General features: G+C 38.5%; 2 protein-coding genes across 2 annotated transcripts; one reads left to right on the plus strand and one right to left on the minus strand.

The window, feature by feature from the left end:
* Positions 1-366: 366 nt before the first annotated feature.
* LOC144445228 (pancreatic triacylglycerol lipase-like) lies at positions 367-6,578 on the minus strand. The gene is made up of 6 exons (XM_078134769.1): positions 6,530-6,578; positions 5,682-5,974; positions 2,739-2,970; positions 1,958-2,097; positions 1,573-1,639; positions 367-572 (listed from the first exon to the last, which is right to left on the minus strand). The coding sequence occupies exons 1-6, from the start codon at positions 6,576-6,578 to the stop codon at positions 367-369; spliced, it is 987 nt and encodes a 328-aa protein (XP_077990895.1).
* Positions 6,579-8,755: 2,177 nt separating this feature from the next.
* On the plus strand, positions 8,756-17,388 carry LOC144445658 (palmitoyl-protein thioesterase 1-like). The gene is made up of 8 exons (XM_078135285.1): positions 8,756-8,913; positions 10,054-10,163; positions 10,480-10,607; positions 11,302-11,372; positions 11,834-12,027; positions 12,946-13,044; positions 15,372-15,443; positions 16,416-17,388. The coding sequence occupies exons 1-8, from the start codon at positions 8,796-8,798 to the stop codon at positions 16,536-16,538; spliced, it is 915 nt and encodes a 304-aa protein (XP_077991411.1). The 5' UTR covers positions 8,756-8,795; the 3' UTR covers positions 16,539-17,388.
* Positions 17,389-17,423: the final 35 nt, after the last annotated feature.

A 17,423-nucleotide genomic window follows, 5' to 3' on the forward strand; every position in this document is an offset into this window, starting at 1 on the left:
AAAAAGATATAGCCATGGAGTTTCTGTCGCTTATAAGTGCAGTGCTGTCCTGTGTCAGGGGCGCGCCATGATAACATGGAAATTCGCTAAAGATCTAATTTCGTTTATCGACAGTAACACAGTATACCAGTCTGGCAAGTAGTAAAAACTAGTCTGTCAGAACTAACTGAAGACTCCAAAATCACAAAATATTCTAGAAGCGAAAATACCTAGGCTGATTGTATCGAGAGTCTGTTTGATACTTAGTCTGTTAGAACACAATTTTTATTTTATTCGATTTGAAGACATCATGGAATTGATCCCAATTAATGCATTACAGGTGTAGTCGTTTGGTATAAGCCTTATGACGTGACCTATGGCCTATTATTAGCCCATACAATATGGAGAATCATCCAGGGTCTCCAAATAAAATACTCCTTCCGGTGTGCGTTGTGCGGCTTCACCCATGTAATTTACGGTATCATAGTCACAGTTGCTCCAGTTGTCAAGTTCACACAGGTGACTAGTAAACTTGCAAGTGGGACTTATAGAATCCAAATGGTACTCGGCGGCTCGGATGTGGTCACAAACCTCTACAGAGATTAAAATGGGTGCGTGCGTGCGTGTGTGTGTGTGTGTGTGTGTGTGTGTGTGTGTGTGTGTGTGTGTGTGAGAGAGAGAGAGAGAGAGAGAGAGAGAGAGAGGGAGGGAGAGAGAGAGAGAGAGAGTTCGGTGTTATTTTTTATCTTCATGATTCTAATATTAGTATATGATGCATATTGAATACAGCGCTGCAGATTACCGTTCACTGGTTTTGTTTGATACAACCACACATGAACGCAACGTTTAATTGAATGGGTTTATTGCTACATTTTGTTTAAATGAAACGAACTAACGTGCGTGGCACCGGTCACAATGCATATATCAAGTGTCGGGCATCAAAACATTGGCGTCTGCGTGTGTGTGTCTCCTTGCAGTATGTTTAATGGGTTGATTTCATTCAGAGTAAATGTAGCAAAAACTAGGCCTTTCCAAAATTTGCCATGGTGGCGCTTTATTTCCCGTCTGTGTGTACTTTGGGGGTATACATGGTATAGGTTACTCGGGTAATTATAGAGCACTGCGGCTTTCCACGATGCCTGAACAATATGAAAAACATCCCTGGTTTATACTTCTACAGAATACGAAGGGCGAAACTCTTAAGGAACAGCACAACGAGGTGATGGTACCCCAATTTGAGTGAGGGCGCTGTATTCTGTTTGCAGTCTGGAATGGCCTATTGCTACCTTGCTATCTTAAAATGAAGCATGTGCAGTTTGCTATTGGTTAGTTGTATCCAGGACCAGTGAACGATGACCTCCAACGTGCTGTAGTAAATTTGAAAGTTGAAAGTAACTATGATAACAAATACACCACCCTACCCACCCACCCACACGCGCGCGCATGCGCGCACACACACATACATACATACATACATACATACATACATACATACATACATACATACATACATACATACATACATACATACATACATACATACATACATACATACATACATACATACAGCAGTTACATTTTAAACGATCTTACCATTTCCTAACCTGTCACAGCCAGGCTGATCTATGCCACCATTTGGATAAAAGTCAATATGGCCACACTTGAAAAATAAATAAGTTGGAAGTTATTAATTATTGCACATTAAGATTTATAATTAAGGTACCTGTTCTATTAAATGAAGGAAGTCAGTATCTCCTCTCTCCTCTCTCCCTCTCTCTGACCCTCTCCCCCTCTCTCTCTCTCTCTCTCTCTCTCTCTCTCTCTCTCTCTCTCTCTCTCTCTCTCTCTCTCTCTCTCTCTCTCTCTCTCTCTCTCTCTCTCTCTCTCTCTCTCTCTCTCTCTCTCTCTCTCTCTCTCTCCTTCCTAACTCCTCCCCCCTCTAGATCTCTCTCTCTCCTCTATCTTTTTAGAAACTCACTTCCTGCCAGATACCAAGACCACGGCTCGGAATCAACGATTCTGCATCAGAATGAATGACGTCGACCTGCTGGGCATCACGTGGGTCCAGACGAACCAATTCGTGCTCACCTTCAAAGCTAGGACCAGCAGGATCGAGTCCTAAACAGGTTCAAAGTTCAGAGGTCAGATTTCAATTGTGACATTGTTAGTTGATTGATAAATTTTACCTAAACAAAATCTAAGGAAATATGTAACGTTTTCACAAGGGACCACAGGCAAGTTTTAGTGATATTTTAAATAACGGGCAACGCAAGGTAACAAAAGATATTTCTACATAAACATGGTCATATCCTACATTTTAAAAATAACGCCCTGTGCCCTTGATAGTAACTTAATGTTTATCCTTGGCTCCCCAATACGTTTCTTTCTTCAGCCAAGAAAAAATACAATTGACATAGGGGGCATTCTCATTACGAGTCTAAGACGAGTATTTTCCTGCTGAATGAACACAAATATCGGAGACTAATTGTACATCTTAACTACGGCTATGCAAACTAAATCTAAGAAACTCGAGAAATATAATGCGAATTTTGAAAGTTGTTGACTCATTTTCGAGCACTATAATTAAACAATGATGTGTGCGCATGCATGTTGTCGTGACGTAGAACGAGCAAGGTATAAATCCTAATTTTTTGTTTGAATGCGTTCAACTTAAGTTTTGTGTTGTAAAATGCTCGCTAATCTACAGAAAGCTTTCCACAGTAGTACATGTCCTGCTACGAATTTCCTTGTTTGATTACCTGTGATTCTGCCCAAAAACGGAAGACCTTCACCGAAGTACCCACATGTCTGCCCTCCAAGACTATGTCCAACACAATGCATTTGACCTGGTGTATAGTCGGCTTCTGCTATCAGAAATTTAGCAAAGAGATCGGCTTCTGCTCCGACGACTCTGGTATTGGCAACTGACTTGCCATATAGGGCTTGAGCACCACCCTGCCAGTCCACTAAGAACACGTTAACTCCGTCTTGCTATAAATCACGATGAATATGAATAAGAATATAAATCTGAACATCATTTGGTGTCGTTGTGTTTAGTTGCAACCGCAATTGGCAATAACATTCTAAGAATGCATAATACATGTATGTCCCCGGTAAGTGTCCCCTGATGATCGCTATTCCATTGTCAAAATCACTATAAACGTAATCATGGATACTAGTATGCGCCTTCTGGGATCTGACTTTCAACACGGAGTGCGCCTCACTTCCTAAATGTGTTTTCAGTTATGAAGACTTGCGCTTTCTCTTATAAACCTTTTTTTTCTATTAGAATCTTTCTTAAGGTCTTGTTTTGAGTTGATTCGGTTTAGCCGGTAGTGTTTCTTACTACAGTACAGTTTTCGCCTAAGCTATATATCTAATTCTTACACCCAGCGAAGGCTTTGTTCTGTTTTGCGTTAATTTTGCTACTGTTTCACGAACATTTATCTGTTGTGTTGTGTTGTGTTGTGTTGTGTTGTGTTGTGTTGTGTTGTGTTGTGTTGTGTTGTGTTGTGTTGTGTTGTGTTGTGTTGTGTTGTGTTGTGTTGTGTTGTGTTGCGTTGTGTTGTGTTGTGTTGTGTTGTTCAATTCGTTTTAACCAGTCATTGCAATGGTGTGTAGTCAATACGTTTGAGGGCGTATTAAGACGTTAAATATGTCTGTCTCGTGCTAGAAAGATAAATTCTGGTCGATTCTAGTGTATACTTTTTGAACAAAATCGAGAATTTTCTGAGAATGTTTGGACAAATTGGTTACTAAGGCCTTAAAAAATTGTTTGGTTCCGGTTACCCGACTCCATCTAGTTGTTTACGCTGACCCTAAGCAGTTTCTTTTACGTATTGGAGAAATATAATAATAAAATCACGAGAATTATAGTGAAGTCTCGCGAGAAATAATGAATGTGGAAAATGACATCAACTTAAAAAGACAAACTATTCTAAAACTATTCTTCCAATCTGTAATGGCTGTATATCGGATAAGAAACCATAATACGTACAGAGACAATATGGAAAACAACGGACAACATATATAACTACCTGAACTAGACACACACACATGAAAAACTGTTTTAATCTATCTACCCCACCCTAGTATCCTAAAATTGAGCGTAATCGAAACCACACAATTTTTTTAGGCCTAAATGTTTAAATCTTTACTGTATAAAGTTGTCTTTGGTAATACACTGAGTGTTCACAGATGATTTGCAAGTACTGCGCTGCCCCCTCTGGTGTTTGTCCCATGGCTGCATAGTCTAGACTACGAAATATTGTCCTTGGCGGCGCTAGTAACTACGAGAAATCACACGATCGACTCGTCTCGGTTACCTAGCCTCTTGCCGTTGAGGGCATGGCCCCCAGCAAGGGGACGGGCTACGCCCTCATCGGCAAGAGGCTGGGTAACCGAGTGGATGAGGAGGATAACGATCGAAATTATGTACATTATGTAGTTAACGTTGTTATCAGACTACGTCATCTGCACCTGTGATTTTCGCGCCAAAACTCCCATCAATCAAGATAACGATGACATATATCTACGTACCGACGTGTTCTAGTTACGGTGTCACCTGAAAAAAAGAGCGTCACCTGGTGCTGTGTGACACATATCTTACTAACATTGTTCTATTTTATCTTTTGGCCTGATAAATACTAGTATTTCTACAATTCATCGTCTAACTTGACAAAAACGTAACCAAAATTTCTCTACATTATACATTTTTCTGCAAACTAATCGTTCTTGTTTCTCATTTGTTGTACTATGTATTAAAATGGAGAGAAGAAAGTACTAGCATTTGGTGACCGAAAATGAGTCACAGTTGCAGAGGTGTTGATATGGCAGTGGAAACCTCGAGCTCAGAACCGTGACTATAGTGGTCAGAGCGGAAACCAGGCTTGCAGCTAAGATAGACCTCAGACCACTGTGACACAAACTAAAGCTATTGTTATGGCATATGCTGATATATATAAGCTATTGAACTATTAAACGTTGGTTTTCTCCCCTCCACTGTCTATGGTTTGACCATACTCACAGTGGGGTGGCGTTTCTGATGACTTCTATGGTTTTGGAGTGAAGTACATTTTGAAGGACTTCCAGTGTTTACACTATCCATTATATCATTAGGCTTCCATGATTATACCCACACGACAGAGGCATCATATCAAATTACCCCTTTTTGTAGTCGACCACAGCTAACAAACAAAAGTTTTAATTGTGTCCAAATATCCTAGTACTCGCTTTCCACAGTAGTACAGCCCGTTTCATGTTAGCGTTTATTGACACTCTTTGATACAACCATGCAGAAACAAATAACAAACTGAACATGCTACACTTTAAGATAAAAAGATGGCAACATCTTATCTAAATTACATAAACCATTCAAACATATTGCAACTAGATAGAGACGCGCGCAGGCACCGATATTTCGATGTCTGCATTTCATATGTGTTTGCTTTATTTAAATTAGACAAAATGTCGTAAAAAACTGTATTCCTTCAATATTGCTATCTTAAAGTGTAGCATATGCAGTTTCGTATTGATGATGTATCAAACAGGGCCAGTGAACGCTAACATGAAAAGAGCGGTAGGTAGTCAAAACGTTTTCACAGGACCGCAGTCTATATATCAAGCAGTGTTCACCTGTATGAAACTTTGAGTTAACGTTTACAAATGTTGTGAAGCAATACAGCACATATATAGTAACTTACAAAGTCCAAATAGGCATCCTTCATGTTATGCATCCAAAAAATATCACCCCAGTTCAACCAACCGTGGATAATAAACTTAGAATCCTGCGTGTTGTCGAAGTTTGATGCAGCAAGTCCGGCAGGGTCGTGTCTGTTGAGTACCTGGCCAGTGTTACGATTACTACTGGTGTACAGGGTAAATTTGGTGTTAATTGATGACGGTTCGTCCGGCAACTGATTTGTATTGTCGAATGGAGGGTCGTTCGTGAAACAGCGACCATCAAGGTCTTCATAGCAAATAACGTCACAGTGACCTGTTTTGAAAGACAGACGGTCAGTCAGTCAGACAGACAGACAGACAGACAGACAGACAGACAGACAGACAGACAGACAGACAGACAGACAGACAGACAGACAGACAGACAGACAGACAGACAGACAGACAAAGTAACACTAGCGAGAAATGGTCAACTTTTATTTCATGAATTATTTAAGTACGCAGAAGAACCTTAGATCATCAAACTAGTGCAGTGGTCTTATGTAGGACTGCCAAAGCATTGCATAACCGTGTGCCGTGGACTAGTGTGAACTTGATCGCAACGTCTGTCTGTCTGTCTTGGCCCCTCCCCCCCCCCCCTCTCTCTCTCTCTCTCTCTCTCTCTCTCTCTCTCTCTCTCTCTCTCTCTCTCTCTCTCTCTCTCTCTCTCCCTCTCTCTCTTGCACGCAACCCATTCTGTATGCCTCTCTCTCACTTTAAGAAATACAAATAGTACTAATTTGAAATCTCAAGTATATGAAAACTACCAACACACTTCTCAAAATGACAGCTTCATAACTTAGTAGACGTATCCATTGCATTATTGACTTACCTATGGTTGCCATGGCAACCAAGGCGCAGAGGGTACTGATTGTCCTCATTTCTCCAAACTTTCACCTAGCAACGAAACATAAGCACAAAATCATCATGCAAGTATACGTTGCGTTCAATTTCATCACATTTATTTCCTCGATCGTCTATCTGTGACTTTCATACCAAAACATGATTTCTGAACAATGGGTGAATATTAATGTTGTTGCGTTATTGGCTCGCGTGGTATAAGCTTAGAAGTCGACAAGACTTCCATCAAATAATCAATACCAAAACAGACTACATAAAATTCTACATATGATAGGGTTACAGAGAACTTCAAATTCCCTTTTAAAAAAAGGTACGATCCACATGTGACATAATACTATTAATAGTTAAAAGCTACATTCAGATGTTATTCCCATCATTTTTCTTCGTTCAGCTAAGGAAGATAAGAGTGGCCCAAGGGGGCTTTGTCACTACTCGTCTAGCGACTCGTGGTGACAAAACCCTTAGATCACGAGTAATTTCCGGTTGCATGAAGAAAGATATTGCGAATAACAATTATACCAGCATAGGCAGTATCAAAGAAAAATCGGGGGAAAGTAATGGCAATTTTTGAACGTTTTCACTAATATTTCGTGACATAGACGCGCAGCAGACGGAGCCCATCGTAGTAGCCCATCTTTAGGGGGGAGGGGGCTAAATATATGCACTTTATATTTCGTCACAGAAACGGTTAACAAACGAGTACTTATAATAACGTCTGTCGTGCAATTTGTTCGTTAAAACATGTTAGCATATGGCATCAATCGCAACAGAATTTGATATTCATCATTTCCATTGAGAAGTTTTAGAAGAGAGTCCCATTCCACTCGTCCGTAGACTCAGAAGACGACTTTGAGCCTGAATCAAAGAATATATATTCAAAAAGGGTCAATATTGCATATTGTATAGACTGTTTCGTTTAAAACTTACCAACCTGTTTGAATGCTTGCTGTGATGGTCCGCAGCAAAAACAAGATAAATTTGGTGTGACTTGTTGAATTTAATTGACGCAGTGTTTGAGAAAACAGCATATTGTCAGGTGATATGATATGATAACGTATCATCTCATCAGTCGTACCACTTTTATAAGACCTCTATTATTGGATGTTATAAGGAATGACAGGTATATATTATTACGCTTGAGATAAAAACAAATGAAATTTAAATAAGTAGGGCTGCCAATAAACGAAAATACTGATGTTCAGAGTGGTGCTAGCTCCGAGCGTTGGATGTATCAGAGCGCCGCCAACGACGGTGTGCCATGAAACTTGTCGCTATAAGATCCAGTTGTAGGTGTGCACTCAAAGATATCAAGAACATGTTTGATAGTTTGAACATACTTTTATTTCATTCAATTTACTTAACTGATGTGACGTCATTTATTATAATACACCTTGTACTGTGTAGACGCCATCGTTAAAGTTAATACCTGTACCTATCAGGCGGTCTCCACACTTACTTTTGTTCTGCGAAAAGAACTTTCGCTGTCTGGATACAGATGTCATGATAGTAAACAAGCCTCAACCGGTAGGCCCTATAAAAAACATATGTTCTCTAGTAGGCTTTTATGTATCGTAGGATAACATGTAGTCTTGCTGCTAGACGTTCGGGCTTTCTTTCGATACTATAAGGGAACGAAGTTCGCGTTCCATCCTCGATAGCGATGTTCGGGCGTGTGTCGTATTCTATCGGAAGAACATCCGAGGTCTAGCAGATAGTACCCGCTACCTGTAATTTTTCATCATATAAAACTCATAAGATCTTATATAAACAGTGTTCGACTAATAAACCAATACGAATTTACTGATAGCTATCCAAGCTAGCTGCAATAACTATAGGTCTCGAGTTATTACAAGTAAAACTGACGTAAGGCGCTTTCATTATGTGCTACACTCGTTTATAGCACTCATATCAAGTGTAAAGTATACAGCCTTTCAATTGGTTTGCTAAATAGTATGAACACACTTTACCGGGGACACACACATTTTTTATGAGCGAGACAACATTAAAAGTATCCTTATCAATGCTGAACAGTCATCCCCACTGAGTGACACAATAGCGGCACACTCACAGTCAGGCACTAAGACAGAGCAACTGAAGGTTTGATCATGTAGCAAGACTATAGCTACCCGTGGGCGCGCAGAGAGGGTAAGTATGCTCTCACCCCTATAAACAAAGTCCTGTAGTCCCAGGTCACCTGACAACAAATCACATGACAAAGACTCATTGCAGTGGTAAACATGGCGATCATGAAGTCTCTTGTGGTATTGTGTTTGGCAGTTATTTTCACCGATATCTCACAGACACAAACGATAAGCACCAACACTTCGTTACCAGTTGTTCTTTGGCATGGAATGGGTAAGTGTTACCATAATTAATAGTGTCTTGACCCGTAGAAAGATGCAAACTGTCCCGAACATACAGGAGTGTTTGAGTCGAAGTTCATAATTCAGCGATCTCCATACGACGCGACTGTCATTGTGTCAGTGGATACCTGGATACTATTCAATGACAGACAGAGGGACGGCGCGGCGTAAAGTTCGTATATTCTGGTCATATTTCGCGCATAGAAAACGGCAGGTGGTTTTTGAGATACATGTACAGACTCATCTTCAACTTAGCCGCCAAAACACTTTAAAACCACCATTCACAAATTTTCCACGTATTTGTGTGATTTTTCGGTATCTTATCTAAACATGTAAGGTCACTCATTCAAGCAAGGTCTATCAATGAGCAAATGTAAACAAGTTTGCGATAACAACAGCAAGCCAATGTAACCAATATTTTAGGACGGTCCTTGACACCACTATATAGATATCGTTCACTGAAAAGACAAACCCCCTCTATACAACAAAACAAATTAAAGTGTAACTTACTTCCTCATGTTGTGTTCTGATCAATCTGATTAAAATCCGATGTAGATGTCGGCTAATCGTTCATTGCTATTTTACCTTCGTTATTTTGCCTGAATTGACCTTCTTGGTACATGTTTACATTTTTTAGCCTGATCGCCTCCTCCTCCTGGCAAAATAACGAAGGTAAAATAGCAATGAACGATTAGCCGACATCTACATCGGATTTTAATCAGATTGTGTTCTGATATGATACAATGAGAATGTAAAGGCCAGTCTAGACAGCAAACAGGAAATTGAGTGTACAGTGCTCTCTAATTGGGGGTATCATCACCTCATAGTAAACCGTTTCTTAAGAGCTTTGTCCCTTGATATTCTATAGAAGTGTAAATCAGGGATGTTTTCAGTATGAGTTTAATGGGCCATAAACTTAAACCATGTTTCTGTGCAAAAAAAAACAACCTGTAGACATCCCTCTTGTCACAAGCCATTTTGGCGGTATAGCATTTGCTGATGCCAAATGCTTTTCAGTAGCTACTCAAATAGCCATAGAGAGTCATAGAAAAGACTAAGTGTATAGTTACTAGACTAAGCATTAAATATCAACATATTTCTTGAAACTGAATTATTCCAATTGTTCTTTCAGGTGACAGCTGCTGTAACCCCCTCAGTATGGGGTCAATCAAAAACATGGTTGAGAACTTAATTCCAGGAGTGTATGTTAAGTCATTAATGATTGGCAGCAATGTGTTATCGGTAAGAAAAAGCAGAAATTGTATTTAAATAACCATTCTTTAAAGGACCATGATTCAATCCCAGGTTCTTGCATTAGCATTATATCAGTGCAGCCATAAGGCTAAGATAAGACCATTTTTTTGTGTGTCAAAACCAAATTTTCTAGAACTCTGTTAGACAACTGTTTTTCACACTGAAATACTAATCCTAGCCCAACCTGTACCTTTAATAATGAAAATGTGATTGGCTGTTTCTATGCAATAGAAATCTATCAATGTCTCTAAGTTTGTCCATGATGAGTCAAGTATAATTAAACAAATGAATATTTTTCCTCCAGGATATGATGAATGGGTTCTTGATGAATGCTAATGACCAGGTGACTGATGTATGTAAACAACTAGCTGCCGATCCTAAGCTGCAAGGTGGCTACAATGCCATGGGATTTTCTCAGGGAGGACAATTTCTGTGAGTGTTTCAGTGTTTTTATTCTTACACAGGGCTGTCAATTTCAGTGAGTGTTTCGGTGTTTTCATTCTTACACAGGGCTGTCAATTTCAGTGAGTGTTTCAGGGTTTTCATTCTTCACAAGGCTGTCAATTTCTGTGAGTGGTTCAGGGTTTTCGTTCTTCACAGAACTGTCAATTTCTGTGTGTTTCAGTGTTTTCATTCTTCATAGGACTGTCAATTTCAGTGAGTGTTTCAGTGTTTTCATTCTTCATAGGACTGTCAATTTCTGTGAGTGTTTCAGTGTTTTCATTCTTCACACGACTGTCAATTTCTGTGAGTGTTTCAGTGTTTCACCATTCGGGGCTTGAACCTGCAACCTGCAGATTCCAAGCCAGCCACTCCAGCCATCCACCCATCATGACTACCACAACCTGCAACCTGCAGATTCCAAGCCAGCCGCTCTAACCATTCGCACATCATGACTACACAACCTGCAGCCTGCAGATTCCAAGCCAGCCACTCTAGCCATTCGTCCATCATGACTACACAATCTGCAGCCAGCAGATTCCAAGCCAGCCACTCTAGCCATTCGCCCATCATGACTACACAACCTGCAGCCTGCAGATTCCAAGCCAGCCACTCTAATCATTTGCCCATCATGACTACACAGTCACTAATTACCATATTTAATTATTTTCTCTGTTTTCTTTAGTCGTGCTGTAGCACAGCGCTGTCCTATTCCACGTATGAATAACTTGATCAGCTTTGGAGGTCAACACCAAGGTAAATAAATTCTAAGGAAGTAAGGAACACTCTGAAATATATTATTGATGGCATTTGAGAGCTTATATTAGTGTTTTTCTAAGAGGGCAGTGGGTCACTGAAATCATGAGTTCACAGTGGTTTTGCCATTATATATATATATATTATTATAGTTGTATACACAATGTAGTTTCACTTTACATCACATAGTGCTCGGTTGCCAAGCAACACCAAATTCAAACTCTTGTTCATCTCTAGTGTTCTTTCAGTTGTACACCATTGCATCATGGGTATTAGCACACATGCATATTCATTAGATGCATTAGAGTATTCATCAATATTTATCTGAAGGACATAAACCATTAGAAGCCATGAATACTCAGTTTGCATCTAATGGTGTGAAATCATGACATGACTCACGGAGTCACCAGAATGCAGAGTTTATGACAATGTTTTTAAGCTTTGATCTATTCTTCTTGTAGGTGTATTTGGTTTCCCCCGTTGCCCTGGTGAGAACTCGACGTTGTGTGACTATGTCAGAGAGCTGCTAAATCTTGGTGCTTACGAAAGTTTTGTTCAGAATTCTCTGTGCCAGGCAGAGTACTGGCATGACCCATTGAATGAAGAACTGTACAGACAGAAGAGTGTTTTCTTGGCAGACATCAACCAAGAAAATGTAAGTCTTACTGATGTACTTCAAGGGAAAGGATACCTTGTGAATTCACTATGAAGTCAAATGAGAGCAAATGTGTTGGTTTCACTTACTATCATGTATCAGGATGGCATTGGTTCAAAATTCATGGAAATTTTTGCTAAAGACTTATTTTCGCTAATTTTCGCTGGAAAACAAAAACACAAAAATAAGTAGTGACTAAAATGTGTTCTTGTACATAAACACAACGTACCAGTCTGGTAATTAGTAAACATTAGTCTTTGGGAACAAGCTGAAGACTAGAAAATCACAAAATTTTGTAATAGTGAAAATATCTAGGTTTACAGTATATGACTTTGCTAGGGAGTTTCCAATAACTATTTTGGACTGCTTATATTGTTATGCAAATTAGATACATAAATGTTATTTTGGGTCAAAAATCTAAAATTTGAAACTAACTGAGCAAATTTGTTCAATATTTGTTTTTGATGTTCCTGGGAATCTGTCAATGGCAGATCATTATTAACATGCAAATTTGCCCTCAAAACCTCAGTCAGAAAATACCTAGCAAATTCCTTATTACAGGAGAAGTGATGTTCCTAGGTGTGTCTAGATGATAAAATATCCAAGGCAAACATGATCTGACCAGGGTTATTATGTTCAGTATAGACTATGTTAAAGGTACACAAACCGAGTTTATATGTTTTGGAGAAGGGGGGGGGGGGGTGTAATTTTGTTTCTGCATATTAAAAGACAAGCTGGTACTCACAGTATTCTACTTACTAAAGCACACTTCACCATCTCTCGCAATTTACTGAACTCAGACCTGGTATTAGGATATAACTTATAAACAAACCAATGACATAATTTGTCATACATTATAACATGAAAATATGTACGTGAACTCCCTACTATGTCATACCCTTTCATCTTGTTTTGCAGGTTGTTAACATGACATACAAAGCCAACTTACAGAAGTTGAATGGCCTAATCCTGGTCCAATTTACCAGAGACACAATGGTGGTTCCAAAGGAGAGTGAGGTAACAAATAGTCAGTCAGTTTGAACATGTACCACACACACCACACTTACTTCTGTCGTAATGAAGAAAAATATTGGGGAATAATTAGATTGTATCCCCCAATATTTTTCTAAGTTGTTCAGCCAAGGAAAATATGAGTGACCTAAGGGGCCCTTGTCACTATGAGTCACCAGACGAGTAGTGACAAGGGCCCCTTAGGTCAAGAGTATTTTTCAGCTGAAGGAAGAAAAATATTGTGGAATAACATAATTATACCAGCACCAGTAATATCAAAGAAAAGTCGGGGAAAGTAATGGCAATTTTGACTCATATTTCGAACATCAACAGAACCAGTGAGTTAGATATGTGACATTGACACATGTTGTCATGGAATAGCATGACCAGAGTATATATTCCACATTTTTTGTTTAACTTGGCTCATGCATGGTATAATATCTAACTACATTTTGGCAAGTTGAAGTTGTTATACTTGTGATAAGAGCATTTTTTATTGCTGAACACAACAGGATTGTGATCGAAGAGATAGTTTTGTTTACATTCATTCAGCTTTTTAGACACCCCACAATAACAATCGTGATGTGTTCAACAGTAAAAGTGATTTTATCTATCAAGTAAAACAACAACCTAAACTTGCAAAATGATTAACTTGGATCATACATGCAGGGTTTGAAATTTTGTGTCCAAAGACCACTTAATTTCCGTTTTGGACCACCAAATTCAATTTTCGGTGGCCCATTTGGACCACCGACTTTTTTAGATCGGGTTTAGCTTATGTTTATCGTAAATGCTTTGTAGTGCTATCAAATAGCTGGCGACAGTACTCAATACACTGGGTACGGCTTCAGTGAGGATGGGCTGTGCTTTGAAAGAAAACAAAATCAGTTCGTGTCATTGTGTATACGGTAAGCAACTCAATCAAAACAAAATGAAATAAAGCAAGTACATAGTTTTCAAGAGCAGGGAGACCCACCATACAACCATATGGCCCCCACAAGACCAGACTCAGATACAGAAAGTGAGTAAAAAAACTTCAGGTGAGATAGACCTCCAACTTTTTGTTGTAGACCACTAAAATGAAAACTTAGCGGTCCACGTGAATCACTGGTAAAAAAAGTAAATTTCGAACCTCGACATCTATATGTTACATAAATATAGTCTTCTAGCAAATGTTACTTCACTCTCTTCAAATCTCAAATACACTATGTTGATCAAATAAAAACACTGAAGTAATGTGATTTTAAGAATTTCAATTCTTATATTTAGTAATATTCTTTAACAGTTCAGTACAATGTAATAATGCAGCCCTGGTTCTTAATGTGAGCAATTTTTGCTAGAACTACAATGACAGAACCCTGTGACACGTGAGTGCAAGTGTGGCGTACTTGATGGTAATTACATGAGTGCTTGCAGTGTTCTCTGCACCTATACTTTCATGAGCGTAGCGAGTGAAAATGCAGTAGAAAACACTGCAAGCACGAGTGTAAATACCCCCTGAGTAGCCACACTGGAACTCATGTGGCATGGGGTTCTGTTATTATTACATATGTTTATCTGAAACGGCAAATTTCCATTAAACATCTTAAAAATCTTATGGCGCGATTTGTGTAACGAACAATCGTGTCCACATTTGCGTACCATTTGCATGCAGATATGCAATAATGTTTTCAGTATTGCACTATAGTGAAAATACAACCTAGTATGTGCGCACATCAGTGCAAGTAATCTCTGGTACATATATGACTGTATTGTTTCACTATTTACTACTCCTTACTCACTAGGGGTACAAACTAGACTAACTTGGCTATTTCATGATCCTTTTGCCATGTATGTACAATAATGTACTCATTGTTGTTATGGCTAGTTTTTCTATCATAAAAATGATATTATTCCGTAATATTTTTCTTCATTCAGGCAAATAAAATATGAATGTCCTAAGGGGCCTTGTCGCTTGTTAGTGACAAACCCTTAGGTCACTCCTAGTTTCTGTGGCTGAATGATGAAAATTATTGGGGAATAATATAATTACACCTCCTCAAGCATAATTCATGAAAACTCTGGAAAATAATGGCAATTTGGAATGATTTTATATGTGTGATATAATAATAGATATGTAACATACAGTACTTATTGCATTTCATCCTGACTCATATTTCGAGCACTGTAGTACCAGTGACATAGACACAGGTTTGTGACTTAGAACAACCAGGGTACATACTCCATATTTTCTGTTCAATGACAATATCTAGGCTTGAGCATGGTAAAATGATCACTAACTGTTATTATTACTATTTACCATGTGTTTGTTTATATATTTATATCATTTCCAGTGGTTTGGCTTCTACAAGCCTGGCCAAGCTAAAGATGTTTACAAACTACAAGATAGTCCGTTGTATACAGAGGTAAGTATAATATACACTTATTGACTAGCATGAGGGCAATATACACTTATTGACTGGGATGAGGGCAATATACACTTATTGACTAGCATGAGGGCAATATACACTTATTGACTGGGATGAGGGCAATATACACTTATTGACTAGCATGAGGGCAATATACACTTATTGACTAGCATGAGGGCAATATACACTTATTGACTAGCATGAGGGCAATATACACTTATTGACTAGCATGAGGGCAATATACACTTATTGACTAGCATGAGGGCAATATACACTTATTGACTGGCATGAGGGCAATATACACTAAGTCACTTATTGACTAGCATGAGGGCAATATACACTTATTGATGGCAATATACACTTATTGACTGGCATGAGGGCACTAGTATGCAAGGGCTGTTTTGCAGCAACTGTTTCAGCCTCAGGAGATAATTGCTATATAACATCATGGGGGTAATATGATGTCTACTAGTGCCCAAATAAGGCAAGCTAATAAGTGTTTTATAACACATCAATTCTCAGGTACATATTCTTTCCATAGCTAAAGCAAATCAGAAGACTCTCATGCTGGATCACTATTGCCCTAGTTAAAATAGAACATGGTTAATGCAAGCTCTATGAGGTCACTATGGGTCACTAGTCCATACCATGTGACATGATCTCAGCCAATCACTGAAGGCTGTGTGAAAATGATGTGTTATAACACACATCGTTGTACAGAACATTTAGAATTAATTAAATATCTCCAGTGCATGAATCCCATGGTTTGGATGATTAAAATCCTATCAGTGGACTAGTAGGTATGAGATATTATTATTTTTTCTTTTGTTGGAGACCAACCTTTTCTACAGCTCTGCTACACACCTCATACTTGATAATCATGCCAAATTTATGCTTAATTTGTAATATTGTTTCTAACATTATGTGATTCATTACTAACTCTCTTTTATATTTCCTATCATTTCTCAGGACAAACTTGGTCTGAAAGCAATGAATGAAGCAGGAAAAGTCAAATTCCTGGCATCCCCCACAGACCATCTCCGATTCACCGATGAGTTTTTCAAATCAAATATCCTGCAATACCTGCAGTAGATGGTATTTCTTCGTAAAATTTGTACAATTATTCAGGAAGCTCTGGTGGAATGAATCATCGAAAGTAACATTTGCAGCTCAACCAAATGAGGAAATGGCTTTGTAGAAGATGATAGATAGACGACATACAACTTACTAGTATTATTACCGAAAGCAAGCTGTTGACAAACTAAGATAGACGACAAAGAGCGTACTAGTATTATTACATAAAGGAAGCTGTTTGCAAACTAAGATAGACGCAAACTAAAACTTACTAGTATTATTATTACAGAAAGCAATCTATTGGCAAACTAATATTGACACAAACTAAAACTTACTAATATTATTACAGAAAGCAAGCTATTGGCAAACTAAGATAGATACAAATTAAAACCCCAGACCACTATTGAGAACTATAGAGAACTGCTCTTTATAGTAGTCTGTGGTCTGAGCTACAACTAGCTAGAAAGCTAGCTATTAGCAAACTAAGATAGACACAAACTAAAACTATTGTTATTGTATGTGGTAGATTATGCAAGAAGTAGGTGATAGGGATACAATGGTTATGAGAATATAATCACCCTGAAGTCAAGACAATATTAACACTTAATTTGTAACCACTTGAGAAAAACTTGGTATCAGAGATGTAACCCTACTGTGTGTGTAATTACATCAATGCTTATTGATAGCTTATATCTTGCTTACATTTGCAACAATAGTTGTAGTTTGTGTTCGTTTTAGCTTTCCAAAATTATCTTTGTTCAAAGGGATTACTGATATTTTGTAAAATATGATACAGGAAATGACTCTGAAGCTAGGAGTTTTTGTGTTTTGTAAAAATTAAAAACCTTTGTAATAAAGATTCTTTCTTACTTCCTACACTTTCACGACCCTCATTTCACAATT

Source organism: Glandiceps talaboti, chromosome 14, assembly GCF_964340395.1.
Source record: "Glandiceps talaboti chromosome 14, keGlaTala1.1, whole genome shotgun sequence".
NCBI lineage: Eukaryota > Metazoa > Hemichordata > Enteropneusta > Spengelidae > Glandiceps > Glandiceps talaboti.

What these genes read in the sequence shown, in the direction of transcription:
- LOC144445228 (XM_078134769.1), bottom strand. Translation starts at nt 6,578, where the DNA reads ATGAGGACAATCAGTACCCTCTGCGCCTTGGTTGCCATGGCAACCATA. An exon ending in GGTTGCCATGGCAACCATAG is followed by an intron (nt 5,975 to 6,529) that starts GTAAGTCAATAA and finishes CTTTCAAAACAG; the next exon opens with GTCACTGTGACGTTATTTGC. An exon ending in GTCTTGGTATCTGGCAGGAA is followed by an intron (nt 1,640 to 1,957) that starts GTGAGTTTCTAA and finishes TTATTTTTCAAG; the next exon opens with TGTGGCCATATTGACTTTTA.
- LOC144445658 (XM_078135285.1), top strand. Translation starts at nt 8,796, where the DNA reads ATGGCGATCATGAAGTCTCTTGTGGTATTGTGTTTGGCAGTTATTTTC. An exon ending in TGTTCTTTGGCATGGAATGG is followed by an intron (nt 8,914 to 10,053) that starts GTAAGTGTTACC and finishes TTGTTCTTTCAG; the next exon opens with GTGACAGCTGCTGTAACCCC. An exon ending in CTTTGGAGGTCAACACCAAG is followed by an intron (nt 11,373 to 11,833) that starts GTAAATAAATTC and finishes TTCTTCTTGTAG; the next exon opens with GTGTATTTGGTTTCCCCCGT.